Source organism: Sturnira hondurensis, unplaced genomic scaffold (genome assembly GCF_014824575.4).
Source record: "Sturnira hondurensis isolate 20B ecotype Veracruz unplaced genomic scaffold, ASM1482457v3 Scaffold0021765, whole genome shotgun sequence".
NCBI classification, from domain to species: Eukaryota; Metazoa; Chordata; class Mammalia; order Chiroptera; family Phyllostomidae; genus Sturnira; species Sturnira hondurensis.
Genome location: NW_028094396.1, coordinates 2,253,465 through 2,279,236, shown reverse-complemented (window position 1 = coordinate 2,279,236; position 25,772 = coordinate 2,253,465). Strand labels below are relative to the sequence as shown.

General features: G+C 48.3%; 1 protein-coding gene across 2 annotated transcripts in view; it reads left to right on the top strand.

Moving 5' to 3' along the window:
• MUC4 (mucin 4, cell surface associated) overlaps window positions 1-25,514 on the top strand; it is a 60,439-nt gene extending 34,925 nt beyond the window's left edge. For both annotated transcript variants that reach the window (XM_037033661.1, XM_037033662.1), the window contains 23 exons: window positions 156-308; window positions 1,590-1,723; window positions 2,503-2,667; window positions 3,451-3,609; window positions 4,924-5,054; window positions 6,718-6,806; window positions 9,021-9,200; window positions 9,383-9,508; window positions 10,304-10,423; window positions 10,793-11,001; window positions 11,514-11,592; window positions 12,007-12,174; window positions 12,743-12,844; window positions 13,222-13,443; window positions 15,822-15,962; window positions 17,353-17,534; window positions 18,723-18,882; window positions 19,783-19,962; window positions 20,395-20,468; window positions 21,587-21,651; window positions 21,737-21,975; window positions 24,103-24,265; window positions 25,235-25,514. In XM_037033661.1, the coding sequence (XP_036889556.1) occupies window positions 156-308; window positions 1,590-1,723; window positions 2,503-2,667; window positions 3,451-3,609; window positions 4,924-5,054; window positions 6,718-6,806; window positions 9,021-9,200; window positions 9,383-9,508; window positions 10,304-10,423; window positions 10,793-11,001; window positions 11,514-11,592; window positions 12,007-12,174; window positions 12,743-12,844; window positions 13,222-13,443; window positions 15,822-15,962; window positions 17,353-17,534; window positions 18,723-18,882; window positions 19,783-19,962; window positions 20,395-20,468; window positions 21,587-21,651; window positions 21,737-21,975; window positions 24,103-24,265; window positions 25,235-25,427 (3,434 nt within the window). In that variant the 3' untranslated portion in view covers window positions 25,428-25,514. The remainder of the gene's footprint in view (window positions 1-155; window positions 309-1,589; window positions 1,724-2,502; window positions 2,668-3,450; window positions 3,610-4,923; window positions 5,055-6,717; window positions 6,807-9,020; window positions 9,201-9,382; window positions 9,509-10,303; window positions 10,424-10,792; window positions 11,002-11,513; window positions 11,593-12,006; window positions 12,175-12,742; window positions 12,845-13,221; window positions 13,444-15,821; window positions 15,963-17,352; window positions 17,535-18,722; window positions 18,883-19,782; window positions 19,963-20,394; window positions 20,469-21,586; window positions 21,652-21,736; window positions 21,976-24,102; window positions 24,266-25,234) is intronic.
• The last annotated feature ends 258 nt before the right edge of the window (window positions 25,515-25,772 follow it).

Here is a 25,772-nt window from a genome sequence, read left to right as displayed (position 1 = left end):
ACAACTGCTTACCTGCAGGGAGTGGTTGGGTATGATCAGAAGAAAGACAAAAGGGTTTCTAGTTCTCTCTTCCAGTTCTTTAAGTCTATGACTTTTTGACTCTGCTACTCTGTGACTGTTAAGACCCACTCCAGTCTTCTCTCCCTCCATGCCAGGAGCAATCACAACCTCACTGAGAACAGACAGTGAGAGAATCACAGCAACATCAGTACCTTCAACAACTTCCCAGGCCCTTATAACCTCCACTCCCAGCACGTCCACAAGCACACGCTCAACAGTTACCCCAGTCCCTATCAGTCCCGAGAAAGGTAAGTGATCCCACAGAGCCAGGACTTTTCTGCCCTGACATGGAGAGCATTGAGCTAGATGTGGAGCTTGTAGTTGTGGCAGCTGGATTGGAGCTCCCAATGAGGGCCCCTGTGGTAAGTTCTGTGGATACCTCCACTGCCCCCTTTGGGCCATGGGAAATCAAGCTTCTCCCCATGTCTTCATTATAGGATGATGTAATTGAATGCTCAGTCTCAGCCTGCTTGCTCCTAGATTCTGCTCTTTCACGTCAGAAGGGCCTCACAGGGAACAATGAGACAGCATCAGAGTTGGGTGCTGAGGGCTGGCTTTGTACATGGAACTGGAGTAGGAGGTAAAGATAGAGAAATGATCAAGGTGCTGTCCAGCAAGAGACAGGTCTGCTGCCTCAGTAGGTGAAGTTACAGGAATAAGCCCAGAGTATCGGGCACACACAATGAAGGGCCCCTAAGGGATGTGGGGGTGGGTTCAAGGTGATGAGGAGGTTCCCCGAAAAGAATGAATAGCAGCTGGGGAAGAGGAAATGCTCCGAGCCAGCAGGAGGGCCTGAACAGCTGGAATAAAGGCATAGATGTAAGAAACAGTCTCAGTATAGCATGGGGAGAAGATCCCCAAAGCATGGAGGGGGGTTGCTGGAAGTAAGGTGAAGAGTATTGAGATGTGAGGCTGTGATGTAAGGGAATCTTGTGGATAATGGGAACCAGGGAATGTGTGGTTGGATTTGCATTTACAAATGGTGCTATGGTGTCTGGGGTGGAGGATGGATTCACAGGCCAGGAGAGCAATGTAGAGATTGCTGTGAATTCCAAGCAACACCAGGTATGGAAAGGAGACTCATTTGAGAAATGTTTAGGATAGAGTTTCTCAAACCACCCAAGGACCTCTAGGGGGTCCTAGAACAAATTCTAGGGCATCTTCAAGTTTATCTAGAGAAATACCATCTCAGGAAATGTCTCATTCTATGAAGTGATCTTTCAAGTACTCAACTGCACTGCATTGGAGGAGTTTTGTCTTTCCCCCTTTAAAACAATTGTGAGTAGCATAACGGATGCAGAATAATTTGTTGGTATTCTGACAGCAGGACTTGATTTTCTCCAAGCTGGGGAAAAATGACAATACCAGTTCAAAGAGGAAAAGTGGAGAGAGGACAACTTGATGGCTCCTAGTTAAGGGAACAGAAGACAGGGTAGAGGAGGAGCCAGGGAAACACTCTGGGGATCCCTGTCGGCCAGAATAAAGTGGGAGCCCATGAGAACTTTCTGCTTTTCTTTCTTCTGGTCCAGGTGTTCTCCTCTTCCCCTACGGGCCACATGTTAGAGACCAGGAGTTTATCAGGAGGAGAGTAGACTTCACCTCACCGGTCTTCAAGCCCCAGATTGGCTTCCCTTTTGGCTCCTCTCTCCGAGATTTCCTCTACGTGAGTCCCTGGCGGCAGCCCAAAGGGAAGGACTTGAGACCTGTGTTCCCTGGGCTCTGGTTCACTCTCCAATGCTTCAAGATGGCCCTGTGACTGTGACCATGATCCTGATGGAAAGGAAGGGAGAAGGAAAGCAACACTTGTTAGCAACACCTACTGTCTCTCTGCCTCTGGCTCAGTTTGCATGCACAGTCTTTAATAGCAGAGCGTCAGCCAAGGCAGACACTGAGCCAGGCGAGGCTTGCCTAGTCACATGAGCAAAAGTGTCTACCACAGTAAAGAGATCCTGGGGCCCAGTAAGCTCTCTGCCATTTCTTCAGGGCCCTTTTTATGAACAGAAAGCTCCATTTGGGAAACAACTGTTTGATGCTGTTTACATTGTTTGTAATTCTATGAAAGTGATGGAGTGAGGGTTTTAGTCATTTAGCCCCATCTGATGTGGCACCAGCTTCAGGATGGTGCCCAAGGGATTTACCCAGAGGAGTCTGCTCTGTGACAAGCTGGTCTATAGATGGTGCTGCTGTTGAGGCCAGACAAAACCTAGCACCTTAGGAAGAACTTCAGTAGCAATGTCCTGAGGATGAAGCATATTTGTGTGAGAATTAGGAAAAGTGGCTCTCCCAGCAAGCATGGGGATGAATGACATGACCTTCCAGAGGTTATTGACACACCTGAAGTGCTACCCAGTGAGGCCCTTGGGGGTCATACTTCTGAGGAGCTGTTGCTAGACTGCTCTGCCTCCCTCCCTGAATGCTAACTGGAAGAACCTTTGTGCCCAGTTCACAGATAATGGTCAGATCATTTTCCCGGAATCAGAGTACCAGATTTTTGCCTACCCCAACCCTCCCCTTAGAGGCTTCACGGACAAGGACCAGCTGGCCATTGTGGCTCCATTCTGGGGCGATGCTGATTTCTCCAGCCACCAGGGAACCATATTTTACCAGGTGGGCCTTTCAAAGTATGGCATTCAGAATCTCCCAGAAGTCAGCAAGGAGAGACAAAGGGCTGTGTGGAAGGTGGTGCACGAGTTACTGCTTTCAGAGCTGGGCTTGGTTTGGACAAGGATTGGTGCTTAAATATGAGAGTGGGGAGGAAGCAGGTTAGGACTATTATGCAAACTCAGGAATACCCCAACACCACCGTGAGAAGGTCTGCAGGTGACAGGGATGGGGGTGGGCAATCCAGGGTTTTAGTTTAGAATAAGGCTGTAGGGGTCTTGCCTACCAAGCCTGAGTCAAGGAGGGCCCCTGAGTGAGCTCCTGGATCGGGTTAATGATTCCAGTCAGTGGTAGCAGGTAACAAAAGCTCCTGCAGACGAATGTAGGCTGTGCACCTGCCTTAGACAAAGCACTGGAGAAGGTCCAAAGATGGAGAAACACATGCCTGTCCTCAAGGAGCCTTCAGTTGGACCTGAGGAGGTTCAAGTAGGCACAGGTGGTTAACACTGTCAGAGCCAATTTGTGCTAAGAGATGCATGAGTTCAGGTCCATAAGACTTAGGTTCCTGGGCCTTGACTCTCCACTCCACACACCTCAGGCTTCCCTACTGCCCAACACGAATTGATCTTAAGATCTAAGGAGCTACCTGGAAATGTAGGTCTGGAGGAGGAAAGAATGCCATATGTGGGTAGACTAAGGTAAACAGCATCACCATGTAGAAATGGGGTCCTTTGGGAGTATTGAGCTGGGACCCTCATTTTCTTGTCCTTATCTGCCTGCCTTTCCTAGGAATATGAGACACTCTATGATGACTACAAACCAGTTGTAGTCCAGCAGGTGGAATCTTGGATTGAAAAGTTTACAAACACCTGGAACTACAAAGCCAGGTGGACCCTAAAGGTCACATGGGTCAATGCCTCTGCCTATCCTGCCCAGTGGACCTATGGGGTGAGTGCACTGATGGACAGCTCCCTATGACGCATCTGGAAATCAGACAAGGGCCGGTCTTCTAAAACCCTCTCTGACTCAAGGACAGATCCCTGATTACTGCACTCCTGCCCACCCCCACCTTGATGCTGAGCACTTACCATGCACCAGGCTGCCCCAACACTTTACTCTTGTGAACTCAGCAACCCAGATCACTGGATATTAGGAGGCTGAAATTTAGGAAATGGAATTTTTGTCAGTCAAAATGTCTGGCTATTGGCAGTTTTATATGGCTCAACCTGATAATATTACACCTATTTTNAAATCAGACAAGGGCCGGTCTTCTAAAACCCTCTCTGACTCAAGGACAGATCCCTGATTACTGCACTCCTGCCCACCCCCACCTTGATGCTGAGCACTTACCATGCACCAGGCCGCCCCAACACTTTACTCTTGTGAACTCAGCAACCCAGATCACTGGATATTAGGAGGCTGAAATTTAGGAAATGGAATTTTTGTCAGTCAAAATGGCTGGCTATTGGCAGTTTTATATGGCTCAACCTGATAATATTACACCTATTTTAGAGACGAGAAAGATAATATTTAGAGAGGTTAAGCAACTTGCACAAGGTCACCCAGCTAGCAAATAACAAAGTCAGGCCCAGAACCAAGGTTTTTCTGACTTCAAATGCTGGCTCTCAACTGTAAGCTCTCCAATGGAAAGTGGCACACCACATAATCCCCCTAGTCTTCCCTCTGGGGATACACAGCTCTTACAGTCAGAAGTTCTTCCTTGTGTCCTGTCTAAAGTCACTTGTCTCTTCACTGGTTCAACAAGTTCATTGATTACCTACTTCATACAAGCACAGTGCTTGGCATTCGCCTCCAGAGAACCTCCAGTCTCACCTGTTGTGGTTCTCCTCACCATTCAGGTTGAGGAGACATTTGCATAATGTCCTTAAGTGTCCCTGAGGAAGCTACATAGGCCTCTCCCAGCTCTCTGGTGTCTTGGCTAATCTCTCAGGTTCCTGATTCTGTCTTGTACAAATTGTCTTCTGACTGATTTCTAACCCAGAGCCTTTTATGACCCCTTCCTGCAAAGAAGTCACAAAGAAGGCAAATCTACCATGCTAGGTGCTTTGACACCAAGAGTGAAAGGTGTCCTACACTCTCCCAAACTTGTCAGCATGTTAAGCCCATGCCTTTCCTCTAGGTAGGTCAGGAAAAGGTGACGTATGCATCGAGGCACTGGTGTGGGATGAATGATGGGACATCGGGGATGACATTCCAGCTCTCTCACAGGCACCTCCTTGTTTGTCTCCCACCAACCCCCAGACCAGCACCTACCAGGCCATCCTCTCCACAGACGGAAGCAGGTCCTTCGCCCTGTTCCTCTACCAAAGTGGTGGGATGCAGTGGGATGTGACCCAGCACCCAGGCAATTGGGTCCTCATGGGCTTCTCCAGGTAGGACAGGGAGGGGAGGGGCTGTCAGCACTAAGCAATTAATAGAAAATGGTGCAGAGCAGTGTTTTTGTGGCAGACACATTCCCATATCCCAGGACCAGGCTGATTCCTCATTGCTGATGCTTCTGACTCACCCTGGTGCTACTTCCCATTAAAAGATTCTATTTCTTGCTGTTTCACATGAAAAGATCTCTATTCACTGCCATTGTCTTTCCTCCCCCAGAACTTATGCAATGTAATAATTCCCAGAGCTTTGATTTCTCAGATTTATGCTGATGTTAGCTGACCTCTCTTGACTTCTCAAATACCATAATAATGATAGCAAATATTTATTGTACTAAGTACTTAACATGCATTATTTCATTTAATTATCACAGCTCCATGAAAGAGATACCACTTATTATGTGTTCTACAGATAAGGAAACTGAGGTACAAATAGATAAGTAATTGCCCAAAGTCACAGAGCTGGGAAGTGACAAAGCAGGAATTTGAACTCAACATCTGAGGCTGAACCTGCCTTCCTGCTTTCTGATACCTCTAGTGGAGAATTAACTCCTCCCCCAGGGCCATCAATAGCTTGTGTAGGGTCACTGGGAAAGATGTAGAGCAGAGGGAGAGAGCTGTAGAGGAGGACCTGTGTTCCTATGTGTGAAGGTGGCTTAGTCTCTGACACAGCAGTTCTCAACCGTGGTGTTTCCCACTGCTGGTGTGTGTAATCAGTTGTGAACGTCCCATGTAATTTGTTACTGGTAATTGCTGCAAATGATTTTCTCTTAGAGGGCATTCAGGATTGCCCCTATAATTGTATGGCTTTTACTTGATTTTTAATGTCTGTGAAGGAGAAAGGAATGGAATTATACAACTGTCTAGGAATTTCACACCATTCTGAGTGTGCCTGACCCCTTGCCCAAGGTGTCAAGCCTGTGTGAATCACCCACCTGAGTCAGAAAAGAGTAAAAGATCAAGAGTCACTGCTCTGAGACATGCACCTAGAGTGAGACTGCAGGCTCCTTGCTGGATTTTCTTCTTCCCGTAGCAGGGAGATTTGAACCCCACCCCTGGGGGGTGGGGGCGGTGCACCTATTGCATCAGGTCCTCAGTTCTGAGGGATTTACAAATGTTACATTTTATCTTTGCAATACTGAAAGGCAGATGCTACTGTAATCTCTTTTACACAGATGTGAAAATTAAGAATCAAAGAGGTTAAGTAACTTGCCCATGGTTGCCAAGCGACTAAGGGTTCGAATCAAGAATTGACCTCATGACTGCCTAACTTCAGAGACTGGCTCATAACATAACCATCCCAATGTGCTGTCCCCACCAATTCCTAGCTGAAGGGAAACAAACCTGAAGGAAGCCTGAACTCTGCTGTTTTCACACCCCTGCCTCATAACCAGTTTCTGGCATGTTATTGATCAGATGTGGAACGGATTCGTCTCCCCACCCACCTCTTCCCCTTTCCTGCTTGATGGGAATCAGTGATTCTGGCTGGCTGACTGACAGAATCAGCTGACAGAATTATTCAACTCATTGAATAATTGCCTGACCAGCCAATAGCTGACGACCCGTTGGACTGAGTGAGTGAGTGACTGGCTGACTGGCTGAATGAATAACGTGCCAACTGTGTGTGACAGAGGCCTACAATTCTTTCCTTTGCCTGCAGTGGAGATGGGCATTACGAAAACAGCCCCCTGACATTCCAGCCGGCGTGGGAAAGTTTTCGTCCAGATCAATTTCTGAATTCCAACTCAGGTAAAAAGTGCCACCTAATCACACTTGAGCTACACTTAAATCCTCTTCTGTCCTCCGAGTTGTGGGCCATGACAGTCCTAGAGGGGGGGCTCCCCGGCATGTCCACCATTCTGCGGGTGCCCCCAGCATAAACTGACCTCCCGCAGATGTAATAAGCCCTTGGCACTGCCCAGGGAGCAGCTGGTGGCTTGGCTGGGACTTTGTCTCCTTCCTGGGATGAGCCAAACAGAAGAGGTCTCTCAGTGGGGGTCCAGATTCTGGACATGAGGATGGGGATATGGCAGGGTGTAGGGATGTGAACAAGTAGTTGGGACAATACTCCAAGTGTCTCAATACTCCATGAGATCCCTTAAGGGAATCTACAGAGGGAGAGATTTGACGTTCATTTAGTCATTGTTTAATTGAGCACCTGCTATGTGCTGGGCACTGTGTAAGAACCAAGAATAAGTAGCAAGAGGGAAAAGACTGACTATGTTTGCTCTCAAAGAACTCTCATTCTGGTAGGAAGGCTAGTACTTTAGTGTCAGGAAGAAGCTCATTGGGCTTCCTCCGTGACTTAGTGTGCTGTCTGGAGGCCCTACAGGGAAAGAAAGTATCATTTGCAAAATGAGAAAGAACAAAGAACATTTTAGCATTAGAAATCGGCCATGTAAATTGTGAAGCATAAATCCAGTACTATTTGTTCTGTAGCAAGAACTTTTGGTAAACAGGAGCTGAGTCAAATCATGAGTGCCATCTTGTGGAGAGTGCTGTCCAGTTGGATTAGGGCCCTTCTATCAAGATGCATTGACTTGTGACCTAAGGGGTGCACAACAATAGAGAGATGGGGTGTGTGTGTGTGTGTGTGTGTGTGTGTGTGTGTGTTTTGGGGAGAGTATCTGATGTTTTCCCTGATACCAGGTTGTTGTGGAGAAGATACATGAACAGATAATCAAACAATTATTCCTTTCAAAGCCTTAACAAATTGTAATTATTTTGAGTTATTTCTTTTATGTGAGAACAGGGTAAAGATCTAATTTCCTATCATATCTTATGGGAATCTGGAGCCCCACTTCTCACTCATGGCAGCTGGGTGGGCAGTATGTAATTTACAATTAATTGAAAGTCTATTTCAGTTCAAACTCCCCACCAGGGTTTCTTCTTCCACTTACTTCCCCTTCCAAGGTTAGAATCTTGGTACAGCCTTGCGGTGTTGGAGCGAGTCCCAGTGTCACATGCCAACTTCTTTGTGGCTGCCCAGCTGGCCTCTGAGCATCGGCCTCTTCCCTGACTNGTTGTGTGTGTGTGTGTGTGTGTGTGTGTGTGTGTGTGTGTTTTGGGGAGAGTATCTGATGTTTTCCCTGATACCAGGTTGTTGTGGAGAAGACACGTGAACAGATAATCAAACAATTATTCTTTTCAAAGCCTTAACAAATTGTAATTATTTTGAGTTATTTCTTTTATGTGAGAACAGGGTAAAGATCTAGTTTCCTATCATATCTTATGGGAATCTGGAGCCCCACTTCTCACTCATGGCAGCTGGGGTGGGCAGTATGTAGTTTACAATTAATTGAAGGTCTGTTTCCGTTCAGACTCCCCACCAGGGTTTCTTCTTCCACTTACTCCCCCTTCCAAGGTTGGAATCTGGGCACAGCCTTGCGGTGTTGGAGCGAGTCCCAGTGTCACATGCCAACTTCTTTGTGGCTGCCCAGCTGGCCTCTGAGCATCGGCCTCTTCCCTGACTGCTTTGGCCACTGACGTGTCTGGGCGGGGGGAACCAGGGGTCAAGGGTGAAAGCCAAGTGTCTGAGCAGGTGGCTAGTGGCTGGTGGATCATTCGCTGATATACAGGGTGCATGTGCAGGAGCTGGTTTGCAGGAGCGGCACTGGGAGGGGCTGGAGCTTACAGTGACAGACAAAAGAGTAGAGGATGGGATGAACTGAAGGTCAGCGCCAGGGTTTGGCTCTGAGTTGGGTACCTGTGAGGCCTCCTTGCCCAATCCTCGTCTCTGGGTTTTGCCCAAAGATCCAAGCTTTGAGGGCTTTGGGAGGTCACATCAAATGGAGTCTTTGGGGAGGAATTGCTGCCAATCTGAACTGGGTCCCCTCCACGAAAGAGCTATCCAGAGGGGAAAGTGGCACAGGGGCACGTTTCTGAGTTTCGGTTTTCCCTGAAGCTAAAACAGAACCCATGGTCCAAAGACCTGGGATAACCCCTTCTTCCTTTGTTCCTCAGGCCTCAAAGGGCTACAGGTCTATAAGCTACACAGTAGAGAAAGACCCAACTACCGTCTCAGATGCCTGCAGGGGTTGAAGAGACAGCCTCAGTTGCCCCGCTTGGGCTGGGACCACATCTCCTGCCCTTGCTCTTGGCAGCAGGGACTATGGGACTTACGGTTCCAGCCCATCCACACAGGTAACACCTCCGTCCAGTCTCTCTTGAGGCATCTCCATTATCTCCCACAAGCCTACCCACCATCCCTCTGGTCACACCTAACCTGTCCCTCCCCAGAACCTCATGCTACCACCACCCCTCCCCCTCCTCCCCACTGCCCAATCCTGGCATTCTGGGCCTGAGTATGTCTGGACTTGTTGCAGGCTGGTGGGGCCTCGGCAGCAGGCAGCTGTGCAGCTTCTCCTCCTGGCGTGGGGGCGTGTGTTGCAGCTACGGGCCATGGGGAGAGTTTCTCCAAGGCTGGAGAGTGCAGAGTCTTTGGCGGCTTGGTATGTGTGTCCACAGAGATCTGAGCCCTTCCTTCGGAGCTCTCTGCTCTTCTCTGTCAGGGACCAGCCCTGAAATTCACACTAAGCAATGGGACCCAAGGAATGATGCCTTTTGTCCTCATTCCCTCCCAGTTCCTTCCCCTCACTGGCTCGGCTCTCAACCTTAGGCAGCTCCTAACATCCCTTCCAGCTGACATCTTAGGGGTTCATGATTGAGTGCTTCTTGCCCCAACTCCACTTGACTCCGTAGCCCCAGCTCAGAGTGCAGGCATCTTTCTAGGGAAGGAGAGGGGTCTAGTCTGACCCTGTTCCTCTGGACCCATATTAGCAGGCTGTCCAGAGGAAGACATGGAATCGTCTCCCTCAGAGACTGACTCTTCAAAGGAGCTAGAGGGCACAGGTGTGGTGGGGCAGGTAATAGGTGTCCTCCCCCTCCTCCCTGTGATTGAAGCAGCCTCCACAGTCCCAGACCATCAGCCATGCCCTCCCACCACAGCACTTTGAACTCAGCACCCCACCCTTCAAGAAAGAAAGATCTTTATCTCTGACCTGGTGCGGGCACACCTGGGGGCTTGGCTGCAACAAGCCTACAAGAGAAACAGTCACTGGTTGGTGGCCTAAAGTTATTGAGCAGGGTGGGATCTGTACAGAGGTATTCCTGATTCCCAAAGCATCCCCTTGCCACACATCTCATCTTGCCCCATGAACCTTCCATCTGGGTTCTGCAGGTCCTCCATGTCCCGTCCCACCCCCATCCCACCCCCACGCTTCTCTACATGCTGCTCTTCTCCACAGAGGAAGAACTGGAGCTGCAGGACTGGTGCTGCCACAGGACTGACCATGTCTCCTTCTGCGCCCTGTACCACCAAAGGCAGCCCCGCATCAGCTGTGCTTGGTACCAGCCCCCAAGGCCCGGTGAGGCGTGAGGCTGCTGGGGCCTGTCCTGGAGCTGATGTCTGGGGAAGGATAGCCTCTTGGGGCCTGGACCAGGGCAGAACTAGATTCCTGGGTCACAAGGGAAGGTGGAGATGATTCTGGTGTTTAGTGCACAGCAAACAGAGGGATTTTGTACATGGTGTTGGGGAAGGTGTGGGAATTAACGAGCAGACATAGCTAGGGATGGGGCACAAAAATGCAAGAGGGCTTCTAGGGAGGATTCTAGAAGCCATGCTGAACACCTCCTCAGGCTTCTGTCTAGCTGAGCACATGCCTTGCCTGGGGGGGGTGGGGAACCTCAGACCTTTCCCTTGTCTGCCATGCCCATGTGGTATCTCCTTCTTCCAGCCTGGATGTTTGGGGACCCCCACATCACCACCTTGGATGGTGCCAATTATACCTTCAATGGGCTCGGGGACTTCCTGCTAGTCCGGGCCAGGGATGGAAACTCCTCCTTCCTGCTGCAGGGCCGCACTGCCCAAACCAGTTCAGCCCAGGCTACCAACTTCATTGCCTTTGCTGCTCAATACAACACCAGCAGCCTGGATCCCATCACGGTGAGTGAGGCAGAGGCTGTTAGACACACATCCCTGCCCCCGCCCACCACCCGCTAGAGAGTCCTCTGGGACCTTCAGCTGGAGATCAAGGTCCAGGAGGAGAAAGAGAAGGAAGAAGGACAGGGGGCAGGAAGTAGGAAGGGTGCCTCCTGCCAGTGTAGAGTTTGAGAGTCAACCCCAGAGACACAAGATTAGAGGCCAGTCTGCACCAACTATGTGATTAAAGAGATAGCTTAACTCCAAGTGTCTTAGTTTTCTTACGGAAATATGGGGATAATAATATGACCTACCCCACGGGGCTGTTGTGAGATTTTAATGAGATGATCTAAGAAATGCGCCTAGCTCAGAGCGCTAAGCACTCCGTAGACATTAGGTAGAAAAACCTCATCATCACACTCTTTATCCCCTTCATCTTTGTCCAGGGCTCAGGTTCTAAGCTCTTTGCAGCCTCCTTTCTCAGCCTCTGGGACCACCTATAAGTCAGGCTTAGTCCTCTTCCAATTTCCTTCCAGATTCAGTGGCTCCTTGAGCCCAATGACACAATCCACGTGTTGCTCAATAATCAGACTGTGATCTTTGAAGATGGAGAAGGTAGGCTGGGGACAGCCGTGAGGGTTGAGAGTGTGTCCCATGACTGGAGGCAGAGTAATGGGGTGTGGAGGCAGCAGCACTGGAGCAGAGGAGGGCAGTGCCCCCCACCCCGCCCCCACTGTGCTTGAGCAGCTTCTTCACCCAGCGGCTGGGCATTAAACATTCGGAGGAGGTCACTTCTCTCCTTCGTCCAGTGCTGTGACAGCTTGTAGCCCCTGTCTGTGGGCCCAGGTAGAATTGGTGGTGCAGCCTTGGGGGTGTTCTGTAGGTTTGGTTTGGGGCCCCTGGAGAAAACCCCTGCAGGATATCCCAGCGCTGCTTCCACTCTCCTCTCTGAGCCTTCATTACTCTCAAGTCTTGGGCCTGCAGGGACCCGATGCTGGTTTCTTCCTCATCTGTCTCCCAACATTCCAGACCAGGAAATCTTCAATACCACTGGAGTTATAATGAACCGCAATGGCTCCCTGGTGTCAGCCAGCCTAGATGGGACAGTGATCGTCTCAGTGATTGCTCTCTCCAACATCCTCCATGCCTCCTGCAGCCTCCCAGAAGAGTACCGAAGCCATACAGAGGGCCTCCTGGGTAAGAAGCAGGCAGGACCCTGCCTCTGAGGCAGCAGCCACAACAGGAGCTCAGACCCTCAGGCTCCAGGCGGGCCCCCCTCCCATTGGCTGTGGACATCCCAGGCTGTTGTTTCTTTTTCTCAGCCTCCTTGGAGTAGAGTCCTAGGCACAGAGAGGCAAGGAAGGACTGGGACCTCCTCAGCTACCTTTGAGGCCCACTTCCTGTCCTCCTAAAGCTCCACTTGGCGGACAGCCAAGGGAACATCCAGGAAGGGCTCCGAGGAGGGCGGGGCCAGCAGCCACCCTGCTTCTCACTGCCCTTCACACCTTCCCACCCCTCCCTTCATCGCCTCCATTCCCTTCCTCCTTCGTTCCTCCTCCCTCCGTGAGGCAGAGGAGTGGGTGCTGAGGTTATGGTCCATCCTCTACCCTCCTCCTGGAGGACTGAACTAAGAACAGATGCAATAGAAAGAGGCTTCCCGAGCCGCCTGCTCCTCCTCGCATCTTAAGTATGAATGAAGGATGCTCCCCAGGGAATGGGGAGAACCAGAGTCTCAGAGGAGCTGACCTCCTACCCTGTCCCACAGGGGTCTGGAACGACTATCCAGGTGATGACTTCAAGATGCCCAATGGCACTGTTATTCCCCAAGGGAGCACCGAAAAGGACCTTTTTCACTATGGAATGACCTGTGAGTCTGGACTCCAGAGTGCTGGGGTATATGGGACAAAGCCAGGTTGTCTCCCTGGTGCCTGTGGGAACCAGTCCTTCATGAGGGAGGGGTGGAAGAGTGAGGAGGAGACACTGAGGATTCTGGTGCCACCCCAGATTTATCCTCCCCACCCCCTCCCACCCGTGTTTCTCTACCTGAAAGAGAGGATGAGGGAAGTGGGTGGCCCTCAGTCTCCAGAGCAGGGATTTCCAGACTCAGAAGTCAGAGGCCAACCTGTCTTTCCATGCCCTTCTCCTCCACCCCGAGCCATATAAAGTGAGGGTAAGGGGACACTGCAAAAATATAGCTGGAGTCCCACCCCTGGTACCACCACCATCGAACCTCATGTGTTACAGGGGAAATCAATGGAACAAGCCTCCTTGGCCAGAGGGACAACCATCTGCCTTCCAACTTCACCCCAGTCTTCTTTAACCAACTGTTGCAAAACAACTCCTTGACCTCCGGGTGTAATGGAGATACACGATGTGTCTATGATACCCTGGCCACAGGAAACACAGGGACTGGACTGCATACTAGGATGCTCTTGAGAAGGTACCAGGAGATGAACGACACCCTCAGTAAGTGGCATGAGGCCCAAGGAGGCATTTTCAGGGTTAGGGGACAGATGAGAAGCCCTAAGCTACAAATTTTTTAATTTTCAAAAACTTTTTAAAAGTGTATTTAATTGATTATGCTATTACAGTTGTTCCATTTCCCTCCTTTATTCCCCTCCACCCTGCACACCCCGCCTCCCACCAGCATTCCCCTACCTTATATCACATCCATGGGTTGTCCATAAAAGTTCTTTGGCTTCTCCATTTCCTATACTATTCTTAACCTCCCCCTGTCTGTTTTGTACCTACAATTTATGCTTCTTATTCCCTGTATCTTTCCCCCATTCTCCTTTCTCCTCCTCCCCACTGACAACCCTCCACGTGCTCTCCATTTCTGTGATTCTGTTTCTGTTCTAGTTGTTTGCTTAGCTTGTTTTTGTTTTTGTTTAGGTTCAGTTGTTGATAGTTGTGAGTTTGTTGCCATTTTACTATTCATAGTTTTGATCTTCTTCTTTTTCTTAAGTCTCTTTAACATTTCATAAAATGAGGGTTTGGTGATCATGAACTCCTTTAACTTGACCTTATCTGAGAAGCACTTTATCTGTCCTTCTATTCTAAATGATAGCTTAGCTGGATACAGTAATCTTGGGTGCAAGTCCTAGCTTTTCATGACTTTGAATACTTCTTTCTAAACCCTACTTGCCTGTAGGGTTTCTTTTGAGAAATCAGTTCATAATCTTATAGAAACTCCTTTTTAGTAACTGTCTCCTTTTCTCTTGCTGCTTTTAAGATTCTCTCCTTATCTTTAATCTTAGGTAATGTAATTATGACATGCCTTGGTGTGTGATTCCTTTGGTCCAACTTCTTTGGGACCCTGAGCTTCCTGGACTTCCTGGAAGTCTATTTCCTTTGCCAAATTGGGGAAGTTCTCCTCCATTTCTTGTTCTTCCTCCTCTCCTTCTGGCACCCCTATGATTCAGATGTTGGAATGTAAAGTTGTCCCAGAGGTTTCTAAGCCTCTCCTCATTTTTTTTTGAATTCTTGTTTCTTCATTCTGTTCCGGTTGAATGTCTACTTCTTCCTTCTGCTCCAAATTGTTGATTTGAGTTCCAATTTCCTACCTTTCGCTGATAATTCCCTATATATCTTTCTTCATTTCACTTTGCATAGCCTTCACTTTTTCCTCTATTTTGCAACTATACTCAATCACCTGTGAGCATTCTGATTACCAGTGTTTTGAACTCTGCATCTGATAGTTTGGCTATCTGTTTGTCGCTTAGTTGTTTTTCTGGAGTTTTGATCTGTTGTTTCATTTGGGCCATGTTTCTTTGTCTCAGGGCACCTGTTATGTTGTAAGGGCCAGAGACTTAGGTATTCTCCAGCATGGGGCAACCCACTTCACTGTGTTATGGTGCTGTATGTGGGGGATGGGGCTGAGAGGAAACAATCCTGCTTGCTGGGCTCTTAGACAGCTTTCAGTCATTTCCTCTGCTACCCCCAGGCAAATTGGGTCTTTCTGATTCTGATTCCCAGATGAGTGATTTTGTGTATGTTTTAGGACCCTGTGGGTCCCTCCAATGAACTTTCCTGTGAGGCTAGGAGTTTGTTCCACTGCTGCAATACTCACAGATTTTTACAGCCAGAGGTTTTGAGGCTTTCTTTTTCTGCGCTGGAACCCTGGGTTGTGTGGTCTGTCTCACTCCCCAGTTGTTCCTCCTGGGTTATCCAAACACAAATGTGGGACTGCTGGTTTGCCAGCCTCCACCTAACCCTCCCCAGTCCTCCAGCTTTGTCTTGTGTCCTCTCTGCCCTGGCTGCCCATCTCTGCCCCTTCTACTGGTCTGGATAAATGTTTCTTCTTTAACTCCTTGGTTGTCAAACAGTTCGATTTCCTGGCAGTTCTGGTTGGTTTTTGTTTTTAAATTTGTTGTTGTCCTTCTTTTGGTTGTGCAAGGAGGCAAAGTGTATCTACCTACACCTCCATCTTGGCTGGTAGATTTTTTTTTTTTGACTCATGTTATGCATCTGCTCAAACTCTCTCATGAATCACAGTTTTCAGCCCTCTTCCAAAGGAAAAACTCTGTAATGGCCTGAACAACCCTGTTTTTGGATTCAGTTCATACCAAGCCCAGCCTAATGTTCTGATCAGGAAAGAACTTGAGATGAATCTTGTTTGAGGAGAAAATAAAGGGAAAATAAAGATGTGGCCATGAGGGCAATATGACCCTAACTTGCTCTTCATAGGTCTGAGAGCAGATACAGAGAATAATTCCTGCTTCTGGAGGTGAGTCACAGTCTTACGAATGTCTCACGCAGGTGAGAAGGCTAGATAAAGAGGAACGAGGTCTTCAATGCTACAGAGTATCATGCCCGAGGCCCCAAGCTCTCTCTTTGTGTTCCAGATCAACACCCACCCTCTATCGATGGTTTCCAAGAGTTGAAAGCCTACATGGGGAACACCACACTGATTCACTACAAGAGCGACTCTAAGGATGTCACATTCAGTCTCAGAAACAACAACACTGACGACTTTAAGCTTTTTGGTAAGGATTCTTGACTAGGGCCGTAAGAGATGAGTCAGAGTCAAACTTTGGATAATTTTGCATTATTATGCCCTGTGAAACTTCATGTCAGTTTTCCATTCGAATATCTGGGATCAGCATTTCTTAGGAATGACTCCTATAGCTTAAATAGGTACCCACCCCCACAGTGATGGCCAGCTAGATAGACTGATGCTGGGCATGTACAACTGACCCAAAGATCATTTCATCTCAGTCTGATAATATGTAATCACCTGTATTCATCTCTTTGTGTAATCACGTGATTATTAGAATAAAGTGTAACAACTAACAAATACTAATTTAAGACATTTTCATATCTACCTTTTAAAAGAAAATAATGTGGAACAAGATTTAAAGAAATACAAATACCATCAGTTGGACCACTTGTCACTACTTTTGTGTTTTTCAACCATGTCTACCTAACTTTGTCTCTCTTTGTCTGCTTTTCTGTGCTAGGGCAAAGCATGGCTTCATTTCTCTTTCTCAGCAATGGTGTGGAGACCCCACACCGGCAGCTTGCCTTCTGCTGCCAGTGCTAATTATGCTGGTGACCATTCTTTGCTAAACCAAAGCCCTTAGTTACCATATTTTGAGCACCTCTCTGCCTCATTTTCTTTCTCTGGGCATAAGAAGGGACTGCTTTGTCTGTACCCTTTTACTCCATGTGGCATCTTCCCAGAGGCTGGACAATAGCATCAGGAGATTTTCTCCTCCCCTGGGCTCTTCTCCCAGAGAGCGATGGCCTGGAAGTCACTCCTGTCTTTTCCTACTATCAGCTCCTCTTAACTTGCTGTTTAAGAAGACTTTCCTATTTTCTTGAAAAATATAAGGTCAGTTTGATCAGAAGAGTCCTTATGGGTATGTAGCAGAGTTTTTACTGCAGTCTGGTGTCTGGAGGGGTGGCTAGTCAAAGGCCCAGGACGTGAGAGAAATGCGTGAGGCAGCAGGGCAAGGGATGGAGCTGCTGCGAAGGTGGAGCCACTTTGGCCTGCCGTGTAGCCTGGGGAGGTCCCAGGAGGATCCTGACCTTTCTCCTCCATCCCCCTGCCCCTGGATGTCCCATTGTGTGCAGGCCCAGGCAGGTTGCTCTTTGGGAGTTTCTTCAGGAAGCAACAGCCTCCCCCTTTATGGAGTTTCTCCCCACTATCAGTTAGTTGGTCTAGTGTTACCTCCATCTTGGGGAGCATGTCCAGGATCACCCCAAGAAATTAGCCTTGCTCAAAGAAATTCCTGATGAGGTTTGAGGGGTGGCCTGAGAGAGGTGACAGAAATCTAGCATCAGCTCTCAGGGTGTTCGATGCCAAGGTGGGTCGGATGGCAGAGAAGAAGAGGCTTCTTCTTCTCTCAACAATCTCATCTTCCCCGGGGGCAGAGAATGGCACATTGCTATGGACACCACGCTTGCTAAAACCATTCACTCTGGAGATTATAGCAAGAAATGTCAAGGACAACTTATCATCTTTACTCCAGCCAAAGACCGTGGTCTGTGCTTGTAAGGAAGAGAAACAGTGCTTATACAACCAGACCAGCTGGGTGGGCAATTCCTCCCTGGAGGTGAGTGCTGGGAGGTGGGTGAGAAAGAGGTTTTTCTTTTGAGGGGGAAAAGAGGTGGGAATTGAAGGGATGTCATCAGTCCCTCTGTGGTATGTCTGTGTTGGGAGGTGGTTGGAGCTGTGGTAGGTGAGTAGAATAGATACCAATCTCAAGCCACAAGGTTATTTGTGTGAGAAATAGAACTCTCTTTATTGCTTGTAGCTAAGCTGAATTTCTGTCTCCCAGCTCCCATTCTTCCAGGCTGGCAGGAAACTTCCGCCTTGGGCATTCTTAGTGGTTCCAGTGCCATGTTTCTGGAATGAGGACTGAGGTGTGGGGTAGGAACGTGTGGTCCTTGGGCATGAGTCTGCACTGATCACAAGCTCCACACCTGCTCCTCTCCAGACCCAAGCCAGTTCTCTGCAGTTCTGTGCTTTGCTCAGACATAGGGAATTTTTTATAAGGTGGCTTCATGTCCTGAAGAGCCGTTTTTCTCTAGGGTCCCATCATCATGGTGCTGAGAAGAGAGGTGGGAGGAACCCAGGGGTTAGAAAATAGAAAAAAACATAGAAAGTGGAGAAAAAAGAGATTAAAGTCAATATATTATTCAAGATATCCCCAAATATCCAGTTTTGGAAAGGGAAAGTGTTGGAGAGTTGCTTTTCAGGGAGATTTCTGGAGTCATCTCAGTAGAGGGGTCAGAAAAGGGAGACCAGGGAGCTCCGTGAGGTTTCCAGAAATGTACCTTCCCTGTGCCATTGTTCTGATTACACGTGTTCTCGTTGTGCTGAGCAGTGAGGCTCTGCCTTCCTGGTTTGGGAGTCAACAAGGGAAGAATGAGCAGGAAACAGGGGATCCAGTTTTCAAGGGATAGTAGAATATTTATTTAGGTATTTAGCCCCCATCTTACCCTAGAAAAAATTTCAGGCAAGGAGACATGGTATGAGAGGGCAGAGGCTGAGAACCTGGGGTAGAAGGCTTTGGGGGAAAGAATGGCCCAGGGAGGTGAGTGGGCTAGAGGACTGTGCCTTTGGGCAGGGATGTGCCAGCCCAGGGCCAAGTCAAGAAGGTACTCAGTAGACACTGGCAGAAATAAGACAAGGACTCAGAATCCATGGGTTCTCAGACAGGAGGAGTCAGTACTTAAACACCCAGATGCCCTTAATGGTTCAGCCTCCTGGCTACCCTCTGATCAGCAACTCATTTCAGGTGGCCGGTTGCAAGTGTGACAACAACAATTTTGGTCACTACTGTGAACGCTCCAGGAACCTCTGTGATGAGCAGTGCTTCCCGAATGTGAAGTGCATCCCTGGGCAGGGCTGTGAGGCTTGTCCTTCAAACCTAACTGGGGATGGACGTCACTGTGCACGTAAGCTGGGAACCTGGCAGAGAAAGGTTCTGGGGAGAGCTGACAACTGGAGGGTCTAGAACAGCCATGAGCAAACCATTTCTCTCCTTTTTCTAGCAAGTATTTAGAATGATCAAATAGTTGGGTGTGGTAAGGTGGTAAGGTAGGTGTGCTGGGTGTGAGGCTGAAGGAGAAGAGATTGGGAGAGTCAGGGCAGAGCAGCCCTGAAACATTGATGGGGACAAACCAGGGCGCTGGGCTGAAGGGCCTAGAGAGGAGAGGAGACTTCTGGCAGAGCCAGGGTGCAAGAGGCAAGCTGGGCCCTCAGATTCCTTGGGGTCTTCTGAGTTGCAAGACCAGGAATGTCTGTACCTGCACCACCATCCCCAAGTTAGGACACTTGGAGGGACTGTCACAGACATCTGGCAGAAGGGGTACCTCATTTCTCCTTTGAGTCCTCCTCCAACCATCTGTTCCTTGACCTCTGAGCCATTGGAGTCATGATGAGGGAAATCACAGGTAGGCTTCCACTGAACCCAAGTGAAATATGAGCACTGGCCAGAGTGGATAGAACCACAGCCTTATAAAGGCAGAAAAGTGGGGAAAGCCTTGAGTCCTTTCCTGATTTACAGGGTCTGATAAACAACCTTCTTCCCTCAGCAGAAGTGGGAGATACCTACCTAGTAAAGGAATAGGGGTTTCCAGTATAGAAGTTTTCAGTATAGAACTTGGAAAAGGGAGAAGGATAGGATATTTGGGGTTCAGAGTGGCCTACAAGCAGAATCTAGATTGTGCAGGCTTTGGGGGAAGGACAGCGAGCCTGCCCTGGGAGGAGGTTTCCATGGTAGGTGGTGGGCAGAGGGGAGGGGGGCTCCCCACTGCTGTCCAGCATGGTGTTACTGACCTCTGCTCTCTCTGTAGCTCTGCAGTACTATGAACTCTGTCAGAATACATCCTGCCCTGTGAATTACTGCTACAACCAAGGCCACTGCTACATCTCCCAGACTCCGCGCTGCCAGCCCACCTGCACCTGCCCCCCAGCCTTTACAGATGCGCGCTGCTTCCTGGCTGGGAACAATTTCACTCCAACCCTCAAGTCAGGTATTACCAGATGCCTCCACCTTCCTCACTGCCACTCTTCTCACTTGGGAGAAGATGGGGCTACTCCAGGGGGGCAGGGCAAATTTCCTCAAACTCATAGGAGAGAACTCCAAATTTCGTATGGGTGATAGTGTGTTGTGCGGGCCATGGGAGCGGGTCAGGGGAGCTGTCCCAGCATGAACCATGGGCCTGAGTGATCTTATGAGAAAAGACTGAAGGTGACCTTATGGCTCAGTGAGAAGAGAGTCAGGGAAGCCCTGATCATAGTCAAGTGAGCGCTCAGGTGAGGGTCAGCAGACGCAGCCACTTATGATTCCTCTCGTGATCTATCACTATAGAATTGGACTGTCTCCTTGGACTGGCCCAATGGTCTTTTTGGTAAGTCTGGGTAAACCCATGAGGTGATCATGAATCTGTTTCTCCCATCTCCAGAGTTTCCATTAAGAACCATCCAGATCTTCCTCAGTGAAGAAGAACATGCCTCTGTAGAAGAGGTCAACGCCTCGGTCAGTACCTCACATGGCTCTAGTGGGGAGGAGGACGTTGGCAGGTTCTGGGCCAACAGAAGTGGTGGTCTTAGCCATCACTTGTGCGTTCTGTAGTTGTATCATCCATCTAGATCCAATCACCAGAGGAGATGGGAGCCTCCTGCCTCAGGAAAGGCCAGGGGTAAGGAAGACAGGAAGCCTCAGGACAGAGACCTCTGAGGGTGCTGGAATGGCCAACTTGAAATGAGCAGAATCTAGGGTGGCTGAGTCACCGCAGCCTTTCTGTCTGAGAGTCCCTTGAGAGCCACACTTGGGTGTTATATGGAAGACACACAGAAGGACTTTCACCTCCAGGAAGCCTTCTCTGACTCCCAAAAGGGACCCGGGGGCTCCTTTTTCCTGACTCCCACCCCCTGATCATTCCTCAGTCACAGGCAGAGTAGCACAGTGGTTGAGTTACTAAGGCTCTAGAATCATGCATACCTGGGTTTCAAACCCAGGCTCTACCAACCGTTAGACAAGGTACAATAATTAGAAAAATTATTTGATGTCTCAGCTGTAAAAACAGAAATAATAATCATACCTGTATTGATGGGTTGTGTCAAGGTTTAAATGATAATGTATGTAAAGTATTAAGCATGGTGCCTGAAATACAAGTGTTCAAAGAAAATTAAAATAATAATTACTACTAGTACTACTACTTAGCACTCTACAGTCTGGTAAAATCTGTGGACATTTGTCTACTGCACCAGACTATGGATCTTTGAATATGGACGCTCCCCTAGGTCTAGCTAAACAATCTATGTTCAGTATACATGTGGGGAGAGAATGAGTGGGCGAATCAGGGGTCAAAGGCAAGGTGGAGGCCATTCATTTTAGGTTATCCCCTTGTAATAGGAGGCTGGGGTGGGAGGAGGTTTGTAAAGTCCTTCATTTATCAATAAACCTTTATTTAGCAAGAACCCATGCCAGTGACATGGCTAGGCTGGGGCATTAGATGCAGAAATGGATGAGATGGGGTTGTGGGGCTCAAAGGTGGAAACAACCAGGGATGAGCAAATACATTAAAGTGGGAGATGTCTCCACTCTGAACTCAGCCTCCCCCCTCCCCCATTATCCCCAACCATCTGCCTTAGGTGGCCTATAGACTGGAGAACCTGGATGTGCAGGCCTTTGTAACGAACAGTGAAGTGGAAAAAATGTAAGTGGGATAGTTCCCGTTGGGTCCCTGAATTCTCCATCTTATCCCTCACCTCTCAGCTCCTCACTCTGCCTCTCTCACACAGTCATCCTCCAGTAGCACTGACCTCAGAAAAATCCCTTCAACAATGGAGGGTCATATCGAAGTTCCAGTACCGCCCTCGGGGTCCTGTCATCGACTTCCTGAACACCCAGCTGCTGGATGCCGTGGTGGAGGCATTTTTACTACAGGCCCCACAGGGGAGGTGGAAGAGAAGTGAGGGGCCCAGGAACAACGTAGTCTTCAACACTGTCTCCAGAAGAGATGTGCACAGTTTGATGGCCTGTGAGTCACTACTACCTTGGGGACAGTCACAAAGATAGTGGAGGGAGGAGGTAAACGGAGGGAGCTTGTCACAGATAGTCAGCCTACAGAAACCCATGGTTAAAAACAGCATTCTACTTGCAAGAAGCAAGGTAATTTAGTTTTGTTTGTAGTTTTTGAGAAGTTGTAAACATTTTACCCACCAGCTGTCTAGATTTAAGAGCAAGAGCAAAAAATACTACTTGATGAATACTCATGTGCATAGTTTTATTTTTTTATTTTTAAAGATTTTATTTATTTGTCTTTAGAGGGGAAGGGAAGGAAAGAAGGAGAGAAATATCAATGTATGGTTGCCTCTCGTGAGTCCCCTCCTGGGAACTGGCCTGCAACCCAGGCATGTGCCCTGACTGGGAATCGAACCACGATTGTGTGGTTCGCAGGCCCATGCTCAATCCACTGAGCTACACCAGCCAGGACTCATGTGCATAGTTTTACAGAGCAATTACCCCAACTGCTGCTTTCTTAACCTCTGCTGCTAATGATTTACTTTCCTTTAATAAAATTATTAGTGATGTTTTAGCATTTAAAAAATAATTTTATTTATTTTTAGAGAGAGGAAAGGGAGGGAGAAAGAAACAGTGGTTGCCTCTCATGCACTCCCTACTGAGGACCTGGCCAGGAACCCAGGCATGTGCCCTGACTGGGAATCGAGCTGGCAACCCTTTGGTTCATAGGCCAGTGCACAATCCACTGAGACAAACCAGCCAGGGCTGTTAGTGATTTTATTAGAGTACCACTATACCTTATATACATAAACAAAGACATCCTTTTGCCTTTGCCCTACAGCTGGAGGACATTAAGCTGAAGGCTGGAGACCCAGCCCAAGGGCAGAGATATCCCCTCCCTGAAAGGGTGTGTGATCCTTTGCAAAAGCCATCCCCAGTCCCGGCCTCAGGTCTCCCATCTAGAAAATGAGATGGGATTTCTGAGGTCCCTTTCAGCTCTGACAGCTCTTGACTGTACCCGAACAGGGATGGAATAAGTTGACAACCTTGTCAGAGAAGGAAAAGAATAGCCCAACCTATTTTGGACTGAGACAGAGAACAGGGCAGTGACCATGCCAAACCCAACAGACGCCCTTGTGTGGCTCAGGTCCAGGACCAAGCAAGAGCTTCTCTGAGAATGCAGGCTAAGCCTCAGCCCTCCTGGGGGCAGTGGTAGGAAATCCTCAAAATTACTATGAGTATGTGTGGTAGGGGAGTAGGGTTGGGGGTAAGGAAACAACTACCCCAGACAAGACTACACCTTTTGTTCAAGAAAAGAAACATAACCCCATAGTTTTTATTACACAGGTACTATGTTTATTTTATAAACTTTAGGAAATAAAAATTAACAAAAAGAAGAGAAAAAAAATCACCCATATTTCCAATCATCAGAGACAAATCCATTTTGCACATATCCTTCTGATTTTTCTTTTATGCATGTAGGCACCTTCACACATATCAAAATTTTTTACAATAAAGGGTTCAAATCACAACAAATTTTTCATAACCTTATTAAACAGTTGTGAACACATTATATTGAATGTTGTGTGCATATTCCCATTTAAAATATTATTTTATAATATATTTTAATATAGTGTGGTATAATACATTTTAAATAGAGTATTATACTAATCGTGACTGTTAATTTAGTACTTACTGTGTCATGCACTATACTGAATACTCTCAGATATTATCTGATTTAAACTTTTGCATCAAGGTAGGTGCTATTAAGATAGCTTTTTTCTTTTTAAGATAAAGAAACTAAGACTGAAAGAATTAAGAAATTTCCCCAAATCACACAACTAGTTAGTAGTAGAGGTTGAATTTCAACACAGACCTGGCTGACTTCAAAGCATATGCTCTTAACCAATGCATTGCCCATACTGGTGCTTAATGGTTGCACAATATTCCTTATTTAACAAAACTTGTTAAACTTTGTTACTGTTTAAATCATGCTGCTCTGGACATCCATGAACATTAAGTATTTGTGCACTCTTCCAATTATTTCTAAGGATAAATGGCTAAAATGGAATTCTTGGTCGACAAGGTATAGCTTTGGTGTTAATCAATTGCTTTCCGTATTCATCTGTGTTCTACCTACCAGTGAACGTGAGCACGCTGCAGAGTTACCTAAAGTGCAATGGCTACAAGGGCTACGAACTGGTCTACAGCCCGCAGGGCGGCTTCACTTGCATGTCCCCCTGCAGTGAGGGCTACTGTGAGCATGGAGGCCAGTGCCAGCACCTGCCGGATGGGCCCCACTGCAGGTGAGTGGCGCGTGAGGCAGAGGGCAGTGCTGGGGAATCCAAGCTGAGCAAAGACACTGCAAGGGGTCCGGAAAAGACATGGCACCTGGAAATTATGACGTTTCCCTTTGTAACTGAGAGAACGAGGATGTAAGAGAAAAGGGGATAATGGGAAAGAAAAGGTGCAAGTGCCTACTCTGCATGGAGAATAAAGGTGCTATATTACCTCTGAAACTAAAATTGGCTGCTAGGTAAGTATTGTGACTATTTTAAAGATGAGAAAACTGCAGTTCAGAGATGAGGGCCCTGCCCAAGGTACCCAGTAAAGTTAAGTAGCAGGATATCTGTTCCAAAGTCGAACTCTTCCACCCAATTTTTTCTTCTTGGGTGGACACCCTGCTGTCTCCTTGTGGGAAAAAGGAACCCTTTACCTTGTGCCCCTTCTTAAGAGTACCAGGCATGGGAAGCCTTCTCAGGCTGGTGCCTTAAGTCCTGTTGACCCATCAACAGTCTGAGGGGTTCCAGGTGAGGAAAATGCACTAAGGCTGTAGGCCTGGTAAGAAAGGCAGCACCACCTGGGCACTTTTGTCACAGCAGTGCCCTCTGCCTACCCTCACTCCCCTGCAGCTGCAGACTGACTTGCCCTCTCCCAAGGAGGTCGGGGATAGAGCTGGGGCATGGGATGGTGGGGAGCGCAAGGCCAAGCTCTTCCCGGGTGGAGAGGGATTTGTGATTGCGCACACTCACCTGTGGCCAGCCCCTCGCCTCCCCCTGCTCAGCTGATGCTGACCCCACATGAATTGGCCCCGCATCTGCTTTGTTTGCACAGCGGCCGCTCTCCAGCCCCAGGTCAGGGCTAACCTGGCCTCTTTCCATAAAGGGGAGCCCAACCTCAGGAATCAAAAACCTCAGGCCCTGCCACAGGAGAGGGTAGCAAGGCTGAGCGCCAGCCTCCCCACTACTGACTGTGTCCCCTCTCCCTGTCCCCAGCTGTGTGCCCTTCTCCATCTACATGCCCTGGGGCGAGCACTGTGAGCACCTGAGCATGAAACTCGGCGCCTTCTTCGGGATTCTCTTTGGGGCCTTGGGCATCCTGTTGCTACTTGGGGTCATAGCGTTTGTGGTCCTGCACTTCTGGCGCTCTGGGATCCGGTACTCCTACCCCCTGGACTCGGAAAGCTGAAGCCCCGCCCCAAGGAGGTTAGCTGTGCCTTAAGATACCTCAAGACCCTCCCAGCCTCACCTGCATACTTCCAGGTGCCTTTCCTTTGGACAGATTGGAAAAAGGAAGATGACTAAAGGCGACTAAGGATTCTTCAAGGAAAATGAATAATGGGAATGAATAATGATAAAGATGAGCACAACTTATCAGTAAACACAGAGGTGAACTGGAAAAGACCGTAAAGATCTACTACATAAACCAATGGATTCTCACAAGGAGGACACACTCACACACACACAGGTTAATAATGGGGTGATGGCTCCAACTTAAAAACCAAAATGCATTTGCACATTAAACTCTCCAGTT